This window comes from Nelusetta ayraudi, unplaced genomic scaffold, assembly GCF_046127955.1.
Source record: "Nelusetta ayraudi isolate G7.1 ecotype Tasmania unplaced genomic scaffold, CSIRO-AGI_Nayr_v1 ptg000056l, whole genome shotgun sequence".
In the NCBI taxonomy this organism is placed as follows: domain Eukaryota; kingdom Metazoa; phylum Chordata; class Actinopteri; order Tetraodontiformes; family Monacanthidae; genus Nelusetta; species Nelusetta ayraudi.
Window position 1 is genome coordinate 287262 of NW_027466106.1, and position 23025 is coordinate 310286.

A 23025-nucleotide genomic window follows, 5' to 3' on the forward strand; every position below is an offset into this window, starting at 1 on the left:
CCGTGGCTCCGCTCTTTCCTGCCTCCTCCGGCTGTCAGCCCGAGTTTCCTCTGAGCACATCAAAACCCAGACAAATAAACCTTGTCATCTCGAAACGGCGGGCGGCGCGACTGACCGGGCTCCTGAACGGCATGTCAGCTGGAATATGGTCGGCGAAGGTCCAGTAGGAAGCGGTTGTGTGAGCGTGCGCGTGGATGTGTGTGTGTGTGTGTGAGACCGCATGCAAGCAAGCAAGCAAGCAAGCAAGCAAGCACGCTTCGCTCTCACACACAACCCCATCCTGCAGAACTGGTCCAAATGTTTGCTGATGGGAGCAGAGAGATAAACAGAATCGGACACGGTGGGCAAACATTGCATGAGGCTGTTTATGACCTTTCCTTTGTGCGTCTGCCGCTGATTGGCATGTAAAAGTGAAAGCAATGTTGTATTTTCGAAATCCGACGGCAATTTCAACGAACAGATCGAGCAGCAGGACTTGATATTTCACACTGACTGAAATCCTGCTTGGCGCGAGAGTGGGGGGAAAAGCCAGCAATGCGAGAAAGACGCGATGATGAGGAAAGCAGAGCGCCCTGCTGGCAGGAGGGCCAACCTCCAGGTCTGCATCAACTTGACACCAGACATACGTTGGTCAAAACCTTTTAATCGCATTAGGAACATCCAGCTTTCACATCAGATTTGGCCTCGTCATCATTTTTCCCCACCGCAAAAACAGGTCATTTAAAAAAAAAAAAAAACACACACAGACTCATTCAGATTGCTGCAGATCACAGATGCACTCATTCAAAGGCTTGGTGGAGTATCATACAATGTAAACATAAGAGAAGCTGAGCACGGTCCATATTTCACTCTACAGGAAGGGGGTTTTCTGAAGATTGTCTCATCACGTTTGTAGCTCTCCATTTGAGCTGACATGAAAAATATGTGTGGCCCTGGAGTCACTTTAATGCAAATATAATAACTAGATTAAGAGATGTACGCGGCAATATTGGAAGAAACTGATACATTTTTTTAAACCTTAACAATTCTGTCGCCTGTCTTTAAGATTTTGCACTACCTCCGTTTTTTTCTCTCCACACAACAGTGAGGAGACCCTTGGGACTGTGTTTGTGTGTGTGTGTGTGTGTTAGTCAGGATGAGAGAGATGAGTCCATGTCAGGCCCCAGGTGTGTGACCGTCACCCCTCTCATCCTTGATTAGTGCCAGTAGAGGCAGGGTGATCCATCATGGCTGTCAGAGAAAAGGATGCAATTGGCCGGGTCTGTTTGTCACTGACTGCATGTAAGGGAGCGAAAAGACTGTCCTTGTGTGCGTGTGTGAGTGTGTGCGCGCGTGTGTGTGTGTGTGGGTTGCTGATGCTTACAGGCAATCATGTCAGTGGGAGTGTCATCCCAGACTGTGAGCTGGAAGCCGGAGAGGCTCAAAGAGGAGTGCGGCAAACATCAGCCTTACATAACCACAACACCAACATTATAAACATCCCATAAAGATCAAACGTCTTCTTTCCCCAGGTGGACAGAAGATGACAAAACAATAAAACCAGTGTTTTATATGAAGGAGAGGTTCCATTCAGCCATCTTTCAGAGTTGGTCGTTGCGGATGAAGCGGTTGCCCTCGGAGTGTTTGCCATAGTAGACGTAGCGACACTTGGCGAAAACCCCTAAAAACACACAGAGGAAAAATCCAGTTGAGTTAAAACAACAACAACAACAAAAAGAGACTGAATTCAAAAGGCATGTACCTTATTTATTTGTATTGCAAGACGGCAAGAACTCAAGCAAACGTTTTGCTTCACATGGAAATGAATCAGAAGCGAAGATCATCGACATATATCAGTAATTAAATGTCCAAGCGGCAACCGGCTGACGCAGTAACAACAGTGCTTGTTCAATGCAGTGCGCGATGATGACGATGGTGGCTGCACTGAGCAGACTGCAGTTCTGCCCTGATGCATGTAGGGGGGGGGGGTTGAGACGTGCTGCTACCGAGGATGAGTGGCCAAGGATTTGGCCTCCAGGAGACGCGTTCTGACTGTGACCAGCTTACAGCACAGCCGCCCACGTAGCGAGCCGCCGCCTCGCTAACACGCGTGGTTACGATGCAACCACTGAGGCGAGTCATCGTGCAACTAGCCGGGCTGAGAATCGGTGAGGCAAATCCACAAACATCAGCGGCGCAGAGGTACAAATGGCTTTTGAACAAACAACCATCCAACCCTGCGGACCACCGAGAGCTGCTAGTCGGTCCACTGTGAACATCTTTGTGACTGTGGGAGGAAAGACCTGGACAGAATCCACACAGAGTCTTGCTCCTAGTTGGCTGCCATCTTTTTTTTTTGATGGAAGCCCTTCTGAAAGTGCCCGAAACACGAAATGCGCTATCAGGACCTTGAACCAAAGAATCCATCTGCAGTCTCGGCACCTCGGAGGGTGAATCCGAGGTGTCGCAAAGAGGGATATTCGCAGCCCGAAGGCCCCGCCCCCTGGGCCGCTGTGATGTCACGGCGCCCTCGCCACCACCACCTTACGGATGCGACCAGGTGTCACCTCTTGCTAAAAGCTCAGACAACGTGGACGAGAGGTGTTAATGTCGTCAACGCTCCTCTGGCGCAGAGGGTTTTTTTTTTTGTTTTTTTTTGTTAAGACATCAAGTGCATTACAGAGGAAGAGGAGGAGGGGGAGGAGGAGGAGAAGGAAGAGGAGGGGCCAAACTAGAAGACAGGGCAGAGAAGGAGAGACTCGTGGGAGGGGCGGGGCGTCGTCACGGAGGGATGATGAGGTTGCGCTCCGAGCGCAAAGTCCAATCACATAATCCGAAGAGACGTCGGCAGTGGCGAGGAGAGACTGGCAACCCAGTGACAGGAAGCAGAGACGGGGACAGAGATACTGGTGCCATATTAGTGCCAAGCATATTCTGATGCCACCCTCAATTCTAACCAGGGCTGACACATCGCTCTGTCCCCCCCCCCTACTCTCCACCACCACCACCACCCCGCTCTCCCACTCTTCAAAGTGGGCTCAAATAAGTCACATGCACGTACACACACACACACACACACACACGCAGTAATGCACGCACCAGCAGTCCCTTGCAGCGGTAGTGGGTGTTCTGTCAGGCGGAGGAGCGGCAGCGGCGGCGGCGGCGGCGGCGGCGGCAGCAGCAGCCCACAGGCTCCAGGACGAGCTCAGTCAATCTAAATCTGGACTTTGTAGCGGAGCAGTGCTCATTTCCCCCCTCACAGCGCTGCTACTTGAGGTGATCCAAACACTGAAGTGTGAGGAGCTGTCACCTCCGATAAAATCCCCCAGCCGGGCTGCACGCCTGCATGCTCCCTTCGCTCCCCGACTGTGTGCGAGTGTCTGTGTGTGCGGGACACGAGCACGCCCGCCTCCGCCCTGACAGTGAGGAGGTTGGCGGCGGTGGTTCCAGCTGCCGTAATTTGCCCTGGGATACAGGTAACCGCGGCTGGAGACACCGGGGGGACTCGCGGGAGGCGTCTCACGGCGCTCTGATCACACGGGCACCGTGGCCCTCTCACATATTCACAGCTTACCCGGCGAGAAAGTCGCTCAGGAGCGGGACGGAGGTGGGGGCGGGGGCACGGGCCGGGGACGGGGGGAGTCGCTCGCCCTTAAAGAGATTACCCGCCGAGGTAGCATGGCTGAGGCGGCTCCCTACAGGACGTCACCTGGAGGGGATGTGTTTGGAGGTTTTGCTGGCAAAAGCCTTTCAGAGCCGCAACCTTCACAGATGAAGGGACTAAAGCTAAAGGGAGCCTCCAGCGTTCACACTCCGCCGAGCTCGGCCCCCCCGCCGCCTGTGGGGCAGCGGCCGAGGACGGTCGGAGGGAAGGCATTTCCAAGGCAGCCAATCACAGGAGCTCCGGCGACGCGTGACCCGCAAAAACTCTCCAGCGGCGCTTCGACAACAGCCACCCGCGCCTGCCATCAAAGGCAGCCAGCAAGAAAATATACTCAGAAAAGTAACTTTTCTTCCCCCGTAAAATATGGTAATAAAGTTACTTTCCACAGTCTTGTTTTCTTCAGGCCATATTATCCACTTGGTTGTGGTAGAGTTTTTATCCAATCATATTCCAGCTAGCTTGTGTTGTCAGGTCCTATGAAATCTGCCCGAAGCCTTGAAGAATCACATTGCAGCCCTGTGTGTGCTCTAAGTGAACAGACACACCATCAGTCGCGATAGCCTATCAGATCTCGAGTCTGCGACGCCTTACGCTAGACTCTGATTGGATAAAGCACTTGTGAGAGCCGGACGGGCTTAACTAATCCCAGAGATCTGATGGCGGAAGGAGAAGGTAAACTGCCAAAATCAGCTACAATTTGTAATGTAAATAATGTGGTGTGTTATTGTTCAACTGATTTGCTGTTGCATATTCCCAAAAACAAATGCAAACAATTGGTTTGTTTTTGTTTCCAATGAATAGTTTTCTTTGCTATTGGCAGTAATGTGCAGCTTATAGGACAAACTTGTTTATTCTCACTTAGCGCATATGGACTAATTCAGATTTTGTTGACTAAGGCGCAATCATTTTGGTAGGACTACAGTAGGTAACACGTCACTGGGGGCACAAGGTGTGAAATGCAGGGCCAGTAGATGTGAGCCAGAACAAAGAGTGGAGCGTGAGGGGGTTTTCTTTGCGGCGAGGATACGTCTTCATTTTCCAAAGCGCAACCCGGGACCGAGCTTCGGATGCAACACTGCATTAAGCAGCTGAGTTTTGTGCTCGAGCAACATTCCCAGTGTTCCCCGCACAGCGAGAGCTCGCCGTCTTATTAGGAGACCGGGCCGAGTGAGAAAGAGATGCGGGTAGCTGCACTTTGGAGTCGGGACTAACGAAGCCGCTCGCGGCCTCACGTGACGCCAGCGGCTGCAGCGGGGGTTCCAGCCTGATGAACTGATCGGTGATAACAAGGCTTGCAAGGCGCCGGAGCCGGAGCCGGCGGCCCGACCCGACCACTTCCGTCCGTGCGTCCCCGGCGAGCACCCTCGAGTCAACGGGGCGCGCGTTCGGGCCTGGCGTGCACGGAGCCGCGCACGTACGCCCACCCCCGTCTCCGGCAGAGCGACTCGGCCGCGCAGCAGGAACAGTGGGAGCGACCATTAAAGTGACAGATTAACAAAGTAATGCGGAGGATAATGCTTCCAGCATGCTCTGCTGGAGGAACAATCTGGCCTTTGTACTGCATATTTCTCGCAGCACTTTGTTGTTTTAACAGGGGGAGGGAGGCGGTACTGGAGGGAGCTCCGTCCCCTCCCTCGCCTTTATTAGAGGGACAGTACGTTCCGAGCCGGTTTTATTTCCCCCCCCCCCTCTTGGTAAATGCTGCAGTGCAGGTTAATCGCCAAACAGTCTGGTCTTTTCCGAGCTGATTACCCAGAGCATGTGTCCTCACTGCGGGGGCCTGATGGGCCACTCTGCCACAGTGTGAGTAGGCCGCTACTCTGCATACGGGGGGAAACACTATGAAATCAACACAGGCGGAAAGATCACCTCCGAGCCGCCCACCATCGCACTGTTAAAGATCTTGATTACCTTCACAAGCATCATTAATATCGCACAATAAGCCATCCCTAAATACAGCATTGTATTTATTTATATTCAGGCTAAAGCAAGTTAGGGCGTCTTCAATGCATTCCAAATTACCAGACAAGATGCAGAATCATTTCACAATAAAATAATATTTCTGGAAGAGACTGTTGTTGCTTCCCTAATAGCGAGCGTGTGAAAGAATACTCCTGCACACTTGCTTTGTGATGGTAGCATTGTCCCAAATCCCAGCCGCTATTTGTGCTCTCACGGAGAGCAGCTTCTGTCTAGTTTTCAAGCGGTCTCTTCCTTTTCTTAAACCACTTCTTTAAAATGGCAATTTTTTTTTTTTTTTTTAATAAAGACAAAGATTTATGATTATTGTGCAGCTGAGACGCTGCCCTAGCCAAGTGCAGGCGGCCGACCAAGAGGATCTGCTAGTACACAGCAAAGTGTGTATGAATGTTGTTGCTGTGGAGGCTCTGTGCGAATGGATGAGAGGGATACGTTGTGTTGTACGCCTGGCGTAAACGAATGTGTGCGAGTGTATGCAGGTGTAGAGGAATTGCTACCTTCTTGCAATGGTTTTGCTTTTGTTTCTCTTCGATGCTTTTTTTTTTTTTAACATTTGATCGAGTGATTGATTAAGGCTACTATGCCACTTTCACTCTGCGGACCAATTTGTATGGGTGAACAGCAATGTGCATTCTTTTGCACGGGATGTGAGTGCACCGGTTTTGTGTACTCGATGTGAACTTAACCCACATTGTGTTTGGATTTGTTCGGGCTTACAAGCAGACCTATCCGGACGGTTCCAAGGTATACGAGCCTGCTATATCAACTTGCACGCTGCCCTTAAAGAAAGGGTGAATCTAATCAGCCAAGCCACAGACGCACACGCACACGCACACAGACCCTCAAGCAGGGCGAACAAGGAAGAAAGTGCGGCGGAGGCAAGGAGGGAGATGGAGTGGCTTTAATGATTGTTCCCTGCATACAATCAGCTCGACTCTTTTCAAGGGCCATCAATATGTCACGGCGAGACACACACAACGGATGTAGCTTTTAACATCAAGGTTATCTATTCCTGGCAAGAGTCCACTCCTCCACTGCCGCTTTCCTGCCCTCCCTTCCTTTACACATCCATCCTCCCCTCTTCGTCCCAGCCGCCGTTTCTCTCTCTCTCCCCCACAATCTGCGCCATTCTTACGCTATCTATCGGAATCCCCTCTACCCTCTGGTCGCAGTTTTTTTCCCATCCATTTCCCCCCCTTTTGGCCTCGCAGATCAGCAATCCCATCAGCGCCGCCATCCATCAGGAGGAAAACGCAACGGGTTAAAAAAAAAAAAAAAAAAAAAAAAAAAGTCAATTAACGAAGCAATTAAACTTGCGTATTATCTTCCAGGTCCTGAAATAACACTGCTGTGCAGTTTGGGGGGTGGGGTCCATTTGAACCTGAGATGGGTGGGGTCAAATTAACTTGGGGAGGGGTGTCATAAGGGTTGGAGCAAGATTGACTTATGAGCTCGGGGTGCAAGGCTGCTGTGAGGCAGAGCTATTACTGTGGACGCGATCCGTCTCCTGCTGTCCTTTTATCAGTCCAAGCAAACGTCACGAGACGGAGTCCCCGCATGCACCTCCGTGCAGGAACACCCACAGATATATTTGTCTCTGCGATAATCCCATTGGTGTCCAGTAATAAACTAACTGGTCTCTAAACAGCAACTGGACATTATCTACTTTGCTTGTTTCCTCCAAAGAATGAGCAGGATGTTTTCACACTTTTATCTCTTTAATCATTGACTTCCTCCACGACAAGGGTTACTGAATATGGAGTCCGCTTGATAAAAGGCATATCAATCTAAGTATTTTTTTTAAATTTTTTTTAGGATATACAAATGTAATTTATATAAAGTGAGGTGAAAATATCACAGTGTGAAAACGAGTCTTTTTTTTTGCGATTTATTTTGTGCGTTTTAAAAGGCAGATTTGCTGCAGAATCTTTGTATTTGCGTCACTTGAAGTGGTTAGTACCACTTGGCAGTTAAACGATGCGCAACCTTTTAACAACGGGAAGCTTTAATCCATATGGTCAGAACTGCATCCATCCTTTGTCCAATCAGCCGAGGCATCAGCTCTCCTCTTAACGCTCTCAAATGAAGCTTTAAACCTTTAAACCAGAGTGTTATATGTCCTCCCTCTACAAAAACAAACAAACAAACAAACAAACAAACCACCCCTGTCCATCCGACGTGGATAACTGTCCTGGTGATGCATGCCGCCGGGCTCGGGGCTTCCCCCGGTTCATCATCCCGGCTGTTTATTGCACCCAAACAACTGCAGCCGCCGCATGTTCTCAACTTCAGCGTATTGATTAAACTTTTAAATGGCTGCCATATAACCCCGGGACATCAGGAAGATTAATTTGCGTCAATGTTCATCTGTAATTCATTAGCCATTTATACTCTCCCACATCCACACGGGCTATCAGGGAAATGCACCCCATTTTTCATCCGGGCAGAGGCAGGGGGAGAAGGCAGGGGAACGGCGGGAGGGAAAAAGGTGGCGGTGTCACCTGCGACATAGGAACTGGCCTGCGGTGGCGACCGAGACTTCCTGTGGCTATTAAAGGAGCGGTGCGCAACATTTAGCGGCAGCCAACGGTGACAAAACACAGCGCAAACAATGTCGGTGGTGTTAATCTCTCTTGGGTCTCCAATCCTTCTAAGATGTGATGTTTGATTAGAAACACCAATCCAACCCGTGTTCCAGGCTACTATGGACACGCCTCCTTAGAAGTAGATTCCCTTAAATAATAGATATGAGACCTTTGGAGGAAAACATCCATGGGAGGAAACCGTTTAATTGTGACTAAAAAGGATTAGATCCCGACGGTGATAATCGCAGCGTCGCACTGAATGACCCCATAATATTGCAGGATAGGTTCATATACATTAACAGTGACATTAATTCATGTCAGTCTGAACCAAGACGGACGACAACACACACGGACGACGTCGCGTCCCACTACAAATGTCAAGAACCCAAGGTTCTATACAAATCCGTCTTGTCCTTCATTCCTATTCCCTGCATTCAACTCTTCCTCTCAGCTGCACTGTTGCAAATGTTTGTCCATCACGAGTGAATTCACACCTTCAAAAAGTCCACAAACAAAGTTCTTAGTCTTGAGGAATTGCCACTGAATTGCATTTTGGCTGCTGCAGAGAAAAAAACAACAACTTGTATTCTAATAATATTGGGTGATTTGTTTAGACCTCAAAGATGAGCGTGAAAAGCTGCAATACTGCGACGGTAAAAAGCAGTGAGATGTTGTTTTGGGAGTTGAGAGCCAGAACCGCGGCGAACGAGCTTTTCAATACCGGTATGATGAATAGAAAACAGCAATTAGCGCATCGGAGAAAACATAAATCAATAATTACATGTGCGACGGAGTGCGCGCGGTATCGCTCCTGTTGGCGGCTTATCGGCAACATTGGCCGGTCTGAGGAGAAAGGCGCTCCATCACTGTCACTCCGCTAAATGGCTGTAATCAAACACTTTAAATTGAGGGTGGCATTATTCATTGACGGGTGAATTACAGTTAGAGCCAGATGAATGCCTATCAGTCATTGTGCTTCCAACTTATGAGGATGAGAAGGAAATTGAATTCTGGGGCACATAAATTTTGACTGAAGAAAGAGATTACTGTTGGAGGGGATAGTGGTGGTGGTGGTGGTGGTGGTGGTGGTGGGGGGGTTTCAAGCAAAAAAAAAAAAAAAAAAGTGTTGAAATTAATTTTAGTGACATTTATTCCACATGGAGCTAGGGGGGAGGGAGACACTAGTTACAGTAGTTCTGGAGTCCAGAGATAAGAGTGGGCGTGGTTGCAGGGGGAATTTCTTGGTAAGTCTCAAACCCGCGAGCTGCAACGAGCCGTTTTCTATTAAACACGACAAGGCGGATCTTGCGCAACGCTAAGTACAAAACAAATACAAAAATAAATAAAAATAAAACCCTTTCTGCGTAAGCGCGGCAATGACAGACAGATTATTTACGGCTGGAGTTATTGAAAGAGTTCGCCTACCCTTAAGGGCACATGAAACCGCTAATGAAGCCACTAATCACGGGCGCTCATTTGTTCCGTCAACACGCGGATCACAAATCACCGCGCACGCACGCACCGCCGCGGCCTGACACTGATGGATGGCGTTCTTCATTACAACCCGGGATTTCTAATTAAAAGAGAGGCGCAGATAAGTGTTTCAAACCTCCGACCAAAATAGAAAGAAAAAAAAAAAAAAGAGTGAAAATCGTAATTAGAGGGTTTTTTTTTTTGGCCGTGTTGGGTAAATGGCGCCGTTGAGGGGAGCGGCTGGCGAGTCACTCAGCGGAGGTTTAATCACTGCGACAGGATTCAATAACAAAAGAGCATTATATTAATCACCAGAGAGTGATAACTTCACTGTTCATCTCTTTGACATTGGAGGAAGGGATGAATTAATGATGCTCTCCATCCGAAGACATTAAATAATAATTATCAGCCAAAACAGCATGAAAGAGACTGCGTAATGAAGCCCATTGTCAGGTCAATTACAGCCACATAAAAACTGCTCAAAGAGGAGCGGCCTGCTACCAGATAGGTGCGACGGGAAGGTCAGGAGTTGCTCAGTTAGCGGTGGGCTAACGGACCCTCTCCCCCACCCCCCCACCCCCCCCCCATCATGTTCAGGAGTCTGAAATCCTGTCTGACGACATAATCTCACGGTCAGACATTTAAAACCCTCATAAAGCATTGCTCAACGATACGGGCTGGCTTTGCAGCGATGTTAGCCACGCAGCGGCGTGCTAGCTAAACTCGGCACGCATCAGCGGCTAAAATGGCACCTCGCGACCCGTCAGCGCCCATTCCCATCAAATCCACGACTGCCGGAGCCTGGCAGAAACGATGACGCGCGCAGGTGACGTAGGCGGGCGCAATGCTCTCCGACACGCTGACCAAAAATACCCCCCCCCCGCCCCCGCCCTCCTCCCCCTCCCGCCCTCTGGGCTCCGCTTGTTTGTGGCCAGACATCAATTACCGGCACTCTGACACACTTTAAACAAACAGCCGGGGAACCTCGGCGTGACACATATCAATACTGATCCCAGGTCTTGTTTTCAGACCCAGGACCGCACCTGCCTGTCCACAGAGCCCGCGATTGGCCGATGCCCCTTCACCCTCCCCTGTCCCCCGCGCAGACGTCAAACACTTATTACCGGCCCCCGCTAACTGACCAGCCTGTCTGGGGGCCACACGGGGACCCCATTATTACAGTCATTTCAGTGCCCATCCCGACGCCTGCTAGGCAGTTCTCTACCTAGGGCTGCCCCCCCCGCCCCCTTACCTCCCCATCCCCCACCACCCCTCCGCTGCCTGAGTGCCTGGCCAGCCAAGCAATGATTGGACATGACACGGTGACAGAAAACAGGGGAGAAGGGCAACAGAAAATAAAAAGAACAGGGATGGCAGAGAGAGAGAGAGAGAGAGAGAGAGAGAGAGAAAGAGAGAGAGAGAGAGGGACAGAGGGAGAGGAAGGTGGGTACGTTAGCCCGGGCCCTCGTGGCGGCAGGGGTGTGTGCCCATCAACACGGATGAGTGTTAGCCGAGAGCTGCGTGTCACAATGATGGAGGGGCCGGATCACTCACATCAGCCGCTCATCTAACTGGAAGATATCAATCTCGGGGGCCCTAATCCGAAAGGACGCGGTGAAATATCCTCCAACGGCGCTCCAGCTAGCCTTCCCGATGCTCTGCCGCGCTGCCTCCTGCTCCCGCCTGCTCCCTCCCGCTCTCCGCTGTCGCCGCGTGCGGCTAACCTTCATTGTTGTACCTTAATCGACCACGCTCATTTTCACATCCCATTTCCTCTGTCTCCAGCACTGACAGTCAAATTACGATGGGAGGGAGGGGTGAGGGTGGGGGAGAAGGGGAAGTAAAAAACAGCACCTTGACATATGGCATTTAGAACAATTTGTCACTTTCAGGAGGGTAAAAAAGAAAGAAAGGGAGGGTTGGGACAGGGGGGGACCCGATAGCTGACAAATTGTTACATACATGAACGATCCTGTGGGGGGGCGGCACTAAAAAAAAAAAAAAAATCAATACGGCACCAAAGTCTGTGTTATTATTGTCAGCCAATCAGAAGTCAGATTCAGCCACCGACTGGGGAACAAAGTTAGTCGGATTATTTATTTAGCTTTATCAATCATGACTGCATTGATGCTGGAAGAACTTTATTGCAACATTTTGCAATCATTTTGAAATTGCGCAATACTACCTTGCAGATGGTGCGCGGCTGCAGATATGATCCGCTACGCTACATCAACATCACTGCGATGTCAATTTGAGCGTGGATTTACAGTCTTTCTTGAAGGTGCAGATTTCATCGTCACAGTGTTTATTATTTCCGGCACCTTGAGTTCTACACTGGCATGACGGCCGTGAAGACGTTCAGACTGGAAAAAAAAAAAAAAAAAAAAATACTACGAGGCTGATGCACTGTCATCCAGACGAAAAAAAAAAAGAAAGATGTCACGTGCAGCGCAAAAACCCTCCTGCTGGAGTTTACAGCCACGAAGCATCCAATCAGGGCCCTGTGGGCCTCCCTGACGCCACCGCTGGTGAACGCGGCGGCTCCGCCCACTGCTCGCATGCAGAGGCTGCAGGGAGATGAAGGCATGAGGGGATGATTAACTGTGGATCTGCTCCGCCAGCGCCACCAGTAGCAGCACCAGCGACCCTGTGAGAAATGATCTCACCTCCTCCCGTTCCTCCCCCTCCCCCTCTCATCCTCCTCCTCTCCCTTCTCTCTTCATTTCCGTCTTGCCCACTCCCCCTTCTCCGCCGTCTCTCTTCGGCTTCACTTCCTTTATTTTCCGCCACCTCCCCTCCACTTTCGCCTTATCTCCCTCTCCTCTCCTCTGCCCCCCGCCCCCCTCCCCCCGCCAACCCCCCAACCATTCGACACTCTCGGACAGTCCCTCCCCTCCCTCCCTCCCTCCCTCCCCTGCACATCTCATGACAGGTAGAATAATAACGCTCGTACATCACTGCCCCGAAAAGTCCAATAACCTAAATCTTCACTTGCCACACACCCGGGGACTCAATTACTTTATTGACATGTAATCTTCATAAGGGGAGAAATATTGAGCATGTAAGGTCAGCCGGTTATGAAGACATATTATCATATTATCTGCATGAGGGTTGTAGGGGCTAGGACCTGACAAAGCTAATTATAATGGTACATGTTTCAGAGCTCAGAGCGTATTATCTGCTTGGCTGCTCGCTTGAGCCACAGCTGAGGTGCAGAGGGGAAGGGGGATGAGATTTCAAACCTAATAGGGGCCGGGTGTCATCTCGGGGCATGGGAATTAATGAAGCCAAATATTATTGACTGCGAATTTCACAGCGCTAATAACCTTGATTTGTTCGCTTTGTGTTTGTCGGGTTTACCTCGGTGAGTTTTTTTTTTTTTTTGCAACAGCGGCCGCTTTTCGCTTTGCCCTCTCGAGTGTCGTGGGAGAAAAAACACAAACAGAACAAAACAACAACAACAAAAAAAAAAATGGCTGTAAGTGGTTTAGCGTCAGCTAAAGTGTCACATCGTGTTAGCGACGGCGGATGCCCCGAGCGCCGTTACCGCATCCCTCCCAAGGTTATCTGCACCTAATCGTTTGGATCTTCCGCCGCACAAGTGAAACGGCGACGATAATAACAATAATAAAGAAGAAAAACACAGAAACAAAACCTCAAGCGGGGGTACAAGACAGTGTGTGTGCGCGTCCATTTAAAATGTGCCTTTTCTTTACCATGAGGGCCAAACACAACCCAGGGTGGGAAAAAAAAACAAAAAACCCATAGAACCGCGCTTGTTATTTTAGCCAGAAACACAGAGGATCAGAGGGCGGCAAACAAAAACAGCCGCCTCGCCCAGAGCCATCGCATGTCAGGGTCACAGTGCACGGGGAAAAAAAAAATATATATATATATATATATATATATATATTAAAAAAAACTCCACCGGCGGACATGTGAGCGCTCCGCTCGCCGACCGTAACATCACGCCCTCTTTTCCCTTCCCTCTCTTGCACCAGCGTCTAAATCCTCAGCTGCCGGGGAGCCTGCGATGCTGTGGAGCCGTCGGCCGGCGCTGCCAAAGGTTACGTGTTAACACTTGCTAATGGCGTTAAAAAGGGAGACATATTTTAGCTTTCTTTCAAGCCGGGCCAGCGGAGCTGAAGTGCCGCAGAGCGCCAACGCCCTCCTGCTCCTTCACAGCAAGCAATAATTACATTAGAATCTCTCTCGGCTTCTTACGCATGTTAAACTGCGCACAGACATACATATTTTCTCCCCCGAAAGCTTCACAAATACAACGCAAGCGCAAATCCTAATGGCGTCTCTGCACAGATATGATGCATCTGGATGGTTTTGGAGGATTTTGTTATTTTCATTTTTTTTTTTTTTTTTTTCTAAATGCCTGTTTGTCCTGCGGGGGTCGAGCAGAGCAACCAAGCCGTCCGACTCTTAAATCACAACAATCCCGGATAAATTTGACTAAAAACGACTCGGTCAATCCAATCATGTTTTGCGATGCAGCAGCTGCTGCGACATATCATGCCAGGAAGTATCGGCGAATCAAATTATGACGGCGAAATAACTTGTCGGCTCGCATTACCGTGACAGAGAAACCTGCTCCGTCTGCTTAAAGTGACTTTTTCGCCGGCGAATCAAAGAGACACATTCAAAGGTTGTTTGGGACTCCCTGACATTTAGGGAGAGCTCGCTCTTTTCATCCCGGATGAGCCCGAGCGTTGATCTCCAAGGCAAGGACCTGCGACTTCCCGCAACCGAGGTTCCGATTTATATGTTTGCAGACGATGAAACAAGATTTAGTGAGTGAGGTTTTTCCTTATTGGCTGAAATGAGTCGGTTGATGTTTGAGAACCAGGAGTGAAAAGGCAACAACTAACTGCAGCACAATTCCTGCAAAATTATTATTTTAACACTTCAGGGGATAAAAAAAATATTACCTGGACAAACTGTTGCTGTGATTAAAAGAAGCCTTTAAGTTTGCACTAATGGGTTTTAGTTGGCTATGGTCAATGGCCAATGGTCATTACTCTGCACAAGCATCAGACCAAGCTAGCCTTTTTTTTCTTCAGGAATCAGCCCACGACTCGAAACCTTTCCACATCCTTCGCCGTCTCATCCGCACATCACCACATCTCTCTGCACGCTCGTGTGCAGATCTGAGCTAACATGCAGCACAAATCGTCGCCGCTGGCTCCTGTTTTCCTCCCCGCTGTACATTTCTGGGGTTGCCGCCCGCACAGCTCGGTGGCCCTGGCGGAGAGAGGGGGCCCCCCCGATGCAGCGGGGCTGCTAAGACATGCAGGAGGTGTTGTCACCCGGAATGATAAACTGGCGCGCGAGTGAATTGGAATCTAATTTGTTGAATCCATTAACCAGACGACCATTAAGGGCTGTTTTCATCTTGAATAATTACCGGCAGAGATCAGTTATCCAAGAATTACAATCTACAGTCGACTCAAAGTGTAATTTATTAAAAACAGCCTGATTAAGACAAATCGTCCCACGTAAACCAACAAGACGAACGGATTTAACCGGCGCTGGGGTCTCATTTTGCCAGTTCGCTGCGTCGCGGCGTGTAAAATATGGGACATTTTGTACCTTTGTGTAAACATCCCCGGTAATATACAATAATTACAAGGCTACGAGGACTGATTAAGGCCTGATCCCGTCTCCTTAAGCATGACAAGTCGTCCGGCATCTGCCAGCGCGTTAGCGGCCATTCATCAGGATGAAGAGTGGCCAGTCAGCCCCTCGCAGACGGACTCCGCCTGCTCGCCAGGCCAATTTGTTCCAAAGAGGTTCTGACACAGACGAAAACTGGCGGAACCCGACATCCATCCCGCTGCAAAAATACCCCTGAGCATCTGGCAGCCGACCTCGTCCTAAAATACCGTGACGGACGTCCACCTTAAGAAACCATGAAGGCTGCGCTAAAAAACCCGCTCCAACTTCTGCCTACGAGCCGGAGCTCGGCGGCGGCACATTCCACGTCTTCGTCGTCTCCAATCGCGGCTTCAAGTCACGGATGGGAAAATGAATAGCGGCGTTAGCCGCGCTAGCGAAACCACAATTTCAGGGCAGATTCCTGCAACAAGAGCAAACCGGTGGGTGATTTATGCTCGCTAACTCTTTTCAGTAAATGACGGATCCATCTGGGAAGTAAACCAAAGTCCACTGGTTTTTTTTCTTCATCCCCCTGAGAGGGAACTGGTCGAGCTTGGCAGCAGCTCGCAGTCTCTGCCTCAAACACATTTGGACCGCAAGCGATCGCGTTGCCACAAACTTGTCCGTGTGTGCCGGGGTGAGTTTCATCGGGGGAGAGAGGACGCCAGTCCAGTTGGGTTTAGCAACCTCATAAATAACCAAGATCTGTCTGAGACAGTCACGGACTGCAAAGATTTAGGAGGCTGCAATTTCTTTTTGTATTCCCCCCCCTCCCCCCCACCTCTCCTGCTGCTGGTTTCATAGTTTGTAATCATCGTATATATCAGCAGTGAAGGATGGACGGCTTCGAAAGGAGGATCACAAGCGTTCAGGCTCAATCTTTGAAACAGATTTTGTTCATCATTGACTGATGTACAAAACTGCGGTGGCTTTAGCTTCAAAACGCTTACGCGAAACAACAAAGCTGCACGCGCACTTTGCGGCATTATAATTGAATTGCTTCAATCGCGTCGATGAGCGACAATCAGACATAACCTTAAGGGAAAATATCACAGAGATAAATATTTACTTCCACGTCGATATTAAAAAGAAAGTACTGAAAGTAGGAAAAAAAAAAAAAAAAAAAGAGCCAACAAACAAACAAAAAAACAAAACAAAACCCAGGTGCCTCTCGGAGCCGTGACAGTTCTGTCCTTTCACTTGAAGTTTTTAGCAGCGTACATCCAACATCCGTTTAAGAAGTGGAGACACTCCGGAAAGAGGAAAAAAAAAAAAGAAGTCTCGCAGCGACATCAAACAGCAAGGTAAAAACAATAGTGTCAGTGACACTTCCCCAAAGCCGAGCACAAACAGAATTATTTAGGCGGCGTGAAGGGAGCGCCATCTGATAGCGCCGGCGTAATGACACTTTGGTGGAAGGCAGCTCTCTCAAAGCAGTTTAGAGCCGGCGCGTCAGAGTTCGGCAGTTAAGCCTGTCGCGGAAGTTGAGGTGGGGGTGGGGTGGGGGGGTGCGGTGGTGGGCGAGCGGTGTGTGTGGTGGTGGTGGTGGGGTGGGGGGGCAGCGGCAGTGGGAGGGGGGGTTATCTTGGCATTTTAATCTCGCCTGTTTCTGAAGGAGAAAACACTGACGCGATTTTTCAGGGCGAGTAATAACAAGGACAGGCCTGCATCCAAAAATGAGCGCTCATCGCTTTTTTTTCTCTCGCCCCCCCACCCCTCCCCGTCACGCCGAGGGGGGCCGGGGGTGGAGGAGGGGGCGCTTGGTGGAGCCCGCGGTGAAGGATTGCCGGCTGGGTTTTTCGCCTCGTCCCCTCTCCCCTCATCCATCTCCATAGGCCGCCTTTAATGGATATTCATGTCGCCGCGCCAAACCACTCCTGGGAGGAATAATATCACATCATCTGACTCGCATAAAGGAAATAGAGCCTGTCCGCAGACGCGGGGAGTGTATACCGCCGCAATGTGCCGTGATATGCGGCGGGAGGAAGCCCTTTTTTTTCCGGGGCTCGGCATGTGATGCGACTGTGAGTGTAAAGCACGTGCGCGTAATTGATTTAAAGTGTAAGCCGAGAGCTCGTGGAGATACGGACGGAGCCACGAGATGGTTCTGGGACACAGGTACATTTCTTACTATTTTTTTTTCTTTCTTTTTTTTCAACGGAACAGCCAAGGGCTACGTCTGTATCCCGTTCCCAGCCGTCGGGCAGGAGAGTCGTCTTACACTTTCAATAACCGGTTCAGCGTAAGGTACACGAGGTAGGCCAACAAAATACCAGTGCACGTCCAGCCAAGAGTCACGACTTGTTACTTCTTCAAGCTTGATAAAGTGTTTGCCTGAACACTCTTTTTTGGTATGTCTTATGTTTGTCTGTTATAGTTGTGTTGTGATTCTGTTGTAGTTTGGATTGAATCACAAGTTTTCTTTCTTGTTCTTGATTGCAGTTTTAGTTGTATTGTCTTCGTTTTGTACTTTTGCTGTTCATGATGATGTTTTGTCTTGTATCATGTTGTGTTTTATGAGTTACTATGTTGTAATTTATGTACGATGTATTCTGGGACTCAGGAAGACTAGTCACCGCTATTGTGATATCTTATGGGGATCCAATAAACCGATAAACTAATAAAAGCGTGACGCGTGTAGCTAATAGCAGATTGCAGACTGCTGTAGTCTGCAGTTACAAGCGATTGGGAATATTTTTATGAACTCACAGCCCATTAAAAAAAAAAAGGGTCGTGTCACTTCCTTGAGTCTGACGCAGGCCCTAGCGCAACACAAGCTAACGGCACCGAGCCGGCAATTCTCCGATTCTGAAAACATCAATCAAGTGACCGGCGCCTGCCGTCTCCCCATGTAGACTCGGCCTGTGACGAGGTGAGGCTGGAGCTCCGATCTGAGGCCTCTGTGATGTTGGAGCGATGTTTTTCAGATAGACGGTGGCCTGCCGGCGCAATCACCGCCAGTTCTGGGGGGAAACGTCTCCAAGAGCACGTCCACGTTTTTCAAATGGCCAACGTCAAAGGGGCCCCTGTCTCTTCTCCCGCCGCAAGAGATGACATTTCCATACTTTGGCGGCCCAGACGAGGACGATGATGAGAGGCCGATGAGTGCAGGGATGGGAGAAACACGTGCCGTAACTACAAAGTCACATCAAACGGGGAAACGCCAAGAAAAAACAGTCACAGGAGGATTAAAAAAAAAAAAGAAGAAGAAGAAGAAGCAGATGTGCGAAACTCATTTCCTGAACTCTGCAACAAGGTGGACTCGGAAAGTTCACGTTCTCAACTTGCATCATCACTTTTGATTCCGAGCACTTGTGTGCAATACATTTCGCCTCGTCTTTGTTGTGCAGCGGCACCAGGGGGGCGACTGCGTTTTCCGTCTTCCGACGCATTCGCCTCCCTTCAAGTTGTCACGATCACTTCAGCCCTTTCTTTTTCCTTTTCACAAAGCACCTCGCTCACGGAACATTAAGTCATCAGTGGCATTAGCGTCCGCTCCCTTCCGCGTTTTCACGTCGACTCAAGTTCCAGCGCCGACGGTTCACTCACCCATTAGTCATGTGTCCCATCCAGATGTCTAGCGGAGGGTGGGGGAAGGGGAGAGCAGGGGGGTTGGGAGCGGGGGGGCGGAGACAACAGCAGCAGGTGTGGATCTGCGTGAGCCCAGCTGAGCTCTAAAAGGCAGTGCTTAGCGCCCACAGCTCCGTCATCTGGCCTCCCCCTCGTCCCTGCCAATCCGCCGACAGGCCCATTCCTCATCATTTACCCCTGTTTGGCGCGGCCCCCAGCCCTTCTAATGGGCCGCTCCCAACGCTTCCAGATGTTTGTTTATTTGTTGTGCAGCGACTATAAAAGTTTTTTTTTTCTTTTTTTTTTCCCGCTCAATTTTTGGATCTCTTCCAATTTCTTTGGTTCTTCTCTCCCCCCCCGCCTTTTCTTTTGTAATTGTCAGGGAGGAGGAGGAGGGGCTTCAGGGAGCTAATGGGAGCAGCGTGGAAGCGGCGCAACGCTCACCCCGGCACGTAATGAAAGCAAACTTAGGCCAGCATATGCGAGACGCCCCACGGGTGATGCCAAGGGAGGGAGGGAGGGAGGGAGAGAGAGAGAGAGAGCGAGAGAAAGAAAAAAAAGAGAGAGAGAGAGAGAGAGAGAGAGAGAGAAAGAAAAAGAGAGAGGGAGAGAGAGAGAGAGAGAAAAGGCTCTTTTGTTGTATTATTTTAAAAAAAAATATTTCGCTCAGAAGGCTGCTGCCCTCCTGGGATAACGATAATAACAGTTTGAGCGCCGTCTGAGAAACATACATACAAAGTAGCTGGAAGAGGGCCCAGAACAACAATATTAAAAGGGCTCTGGGGTCACGCTGCCAGGCAGCTTTCCAGCATTTGGGTTTTGTCCATGTGTGTTTATGCCGCGCGCGCAGAGACATCCCTTCCACTTACAGCCGTCACCGCCGCGCTGCAATCCAGCCCGATACCTACCAGAACCAAGGCTGAGTCCCAGAAGACAGCAGATATCATGGCAGTTTATTTAACAAAAAAAAAAGAAAAAAAAAATCTCCTCTTTGTGTTGGTATATCAGTTAAATGTGAGGCACTTCCTTTACATCCTGCTGAAAACACAGTTATAATTAGACGGGCTTCAAACTGCGCCACCCAACAGGAGACGGCGATAAACAACTGGCGCTCCAGCGTGGACATGATAGATCGCGTCGGCCCAGGCGGAGAGAGGCGCGACATCGCTTTACAGTACGGGTGGGGTGGGGTGGGGTGGGTGGGGTTGGGTGAGGGGGGGTTAAGCCGGCCTTCGTGGAGAGTCGCCCAGACTCCCGCTCTGGACTCAGGCTGAGATTAGATTTAGAGCCGAGCTGACAGCCGGACTAGTGGTGGGAGTTAAAGCCAAGGTGACAGTGGTGGAGGGTCCTCGGGCCCCTCTGCCAGACTATGTACTCCCCTCCTCTCTGTGTCACACTGCAATCGGCCCCCAACCGCCACCACTGTCCAGCTCTCTTGGCTTTAAACTTTCCCCGCATGCCTTCCGATTCCTCCCCCCACCCTCGTTACGTCCACCTCAAAATATCTTGATTAGGATCACCAATCGCACCCCCCCCCCACCACCCTCTCTCTCTCTCTCTCTCTCTCTCTCGCTCTCTCTGTTGTTTGGCCGCGTCACCTCCTCAAGGTTGATCCCTCCGCCAGCCAAGACGGCAGCTTATCCCCGGAGTTCTTGTCCTTGGTTTCCACCGCGGGCAGTTGACCTGCCAGTGCTGCCCTCCGCTGGGATCTCCTGGCTGCTGTAATTACCTCTGGCACCCACAAAGGCTCTGGGGCCTTCCACACAGGTGACACACTTGGAGTGGGGGTGCGCGGGTGGCGAGGGTGGAGAAGGAGGAGGGAAGGAAGGAAGGAAGGAAGGAAGGAAGGAAGGAAGGAAAGGGGGAGGTTCTCTTTGCCAGCATGGTGAAGATATAGATTGTGGTGAAGGTTGAGCGTTGCCCTGCATTACACTCACTGGCCACTTTATGCAGCGAGTTGCTGCCTTGTGATTGGCTTAACAGCTATCTAGCCACTCGACACTGCACCCAACAAAGTGGCCGGTAAATGCACACACATTTTTTCGGGGAGCGTTTTTTGTTTGAAAGCGGTTGTTTTGCGATCCGAACTCCTCTGTGTTTCCATTGTTCCAAACTACTTGTCTGAAAGATTTGGTTTGGTGCCGCGACGCTTCGCTTCGCAGCTTTGCTTCCCATAAAGAACACTCCACTCCACTCTCCAGTCTCCTGAAGACCGTGCGAGCGCGAGGGAGAGAAAAAAAAAGAACCCAAAACAAACCAACGCAAAACAAAACCCCGGAAACAAACAAAGCCCGGGCGCAGAGGCTGGAGGCAGCGGCGTGAAGATGAGGTGAAGGGCGAAGACGAGGGCCACGTTATCTGAGGCTGCAGCAGTGCATCATAAAAAAAAATAACAAATGGAGACTGTCGCCGGCGCTCAGATCAGAGACGGAGGGGGAAATATTTCATGTGTCAGATCCCCTCACCTTTAAATGGACTGTTCAAGCACCGCGCTGCCCACGTCCGGTTGGATGCTTCCGTCCGGGACATAGAGCTGTCCTTGGCACCGCCAGCGGAGGGGGCGGGGTTAAAACCTGTCGCGCTACTGTGAGCTGCTGGTCGACCCATCGGAATAATAACACCTACGATGTTCCTACAGCCGCTGGCATTGAAAAAATAGGTTCCAGCGTGAGCGGAAATGTCCTGGTCTGCCCAACATTGTGACTGATTACAGATTTTTTTTTTTTATTTTTGAAGTGTCAAGAGATTAAAAGTTTAAAATTTCAACTGCTTTTAATTTGAGAAAATATATTGCTTGAGGCCCATATTGATTTAAAGAACTACAGATACTAGCTATTTCATTGCTATTACAATATATGCTGTCTGATCAATCTAGTCAACTTTTAGTGGAATTCTCTGTTGTTTAAACAGTCAGTGTGTTTTGCTAAAGAACAGCAAATCATTCAAATTGAAAACAAAGACATTAACCTGTTATTCGATTGATAAATATAAATATAAATATATATGTATAAATGTACATTATTTAATTTTAGAATTCAGTTTTTATTATTTTATAATTTGAAAAAAAAAAAAATCAAATATTAATATTGACTGAAGAGACGTTTGAGGACTAAACTCTGCCAAATGGGCGACCTCGCCTGACTCGTCCAGAAGCGCCGTTGCTGTGCAAACGACTGCGATCTATTCCTGCTTTCGACAGTTTGATGTTAATACGTTGCCACCGAGTTGCATCAGGCCCCAAAAAAAGACAGCAGGGGTCACTCGGAGGCCCAATCGATGTCCGGTATCAGCGGATCAACCGCGTTTCATCTTGCTTATGCGCCGTTTCCTCCCACGCGCGCGCTCCGGCGCCGGAGTTAACTCAGATTATTCTGATTTATTAACAAACAAACACATCGCACATGCGTGCCGGGATCAATGGGAAGAGATCATACGACTCTCAACTCCCCGGCGGGGTCAATAGATACTCACCGTCAAGGCTATGATTTATATTTACATAATCCATACCGCTGAGTTGTGATTAGATGCGGCGTGATAGGTGCAGCTTGCGGTGGTAGAACATCTTGAACAGCTTATAGGCGGAAAAACACCTGAGTGTAAAGTCTCAACCAGGGCATTTTCAGCCTGAATCCGATTTTTCAATAACCTCGCCTTGGCCGAGAACAATGCTTTTTCCAATATATTGCGCATCCCTAATTCTTTATGACTACAAGGTGTTTGCTGAGTGGGATCGCCTTACCGCCTCAATCCAGACTTCTGCTTACCTTTGTGGGTCCGGGGATCTCTGGCTCCGCGGGGCAGTGGGGTGTACGGCAGGGGATGACTCTCCACTCCGGCCTCCGGTGACTAGCAGAGAGCACAAACAGCCGGACAGCAAAAATTAGCATACGGAGCATACAGACGTGGCATTCCCAGAGCGACAAGTGTCGCCGCAGCCGCCGGTGCCAGCGGTAAATCCGTCGGGGGTGGAAGCAGGAAATGTTGGACCCGACCGCTGCCGCTCCTGATTTAATGGCATAATGTGGCAGCTCGTATTTTACCACCTCCCGCGCGCCCGGCCGAGCCGCGGCCGGGGGCTTTGATGATGTGATCTACGAGGTGGTTAGG

General features: G+C 49.9%; 1 protein-coding gene across 3 annotated transcripts in view; it reads right to left on the reverse strand.

Annotated features, from left to right (window-relative positions):
- Positions 1 to 627: 627 nt before the first annotated feature.
- Positions 628 to 23025, reverse strand: part of lrmda (leucine rich melanocyte differentiation associated) — a 198158-nt gene continuing 175760 nt past the window's right edge. For all 3 annotated transcript variants that reach the window (XM_076038431.1, XM_076038430.1, XM_076038432.1), the window contains 2 exons: positions 22683 to 22764; positions 628 to 1660 (listed from right to left, as the gene is read on the reverse strand). In XM_076038431.1, the coding sequence (XP_075894546.1) occupies positions 1581 to 1660; positions 22683 to 22764 (162 nt within the window). In that variant the 3' untranslated portion in view covers positions 628 to 1580. The remainder of the gene's footprint in view (positions 1661 to 22682; positions 22765 to 23025) is intronic.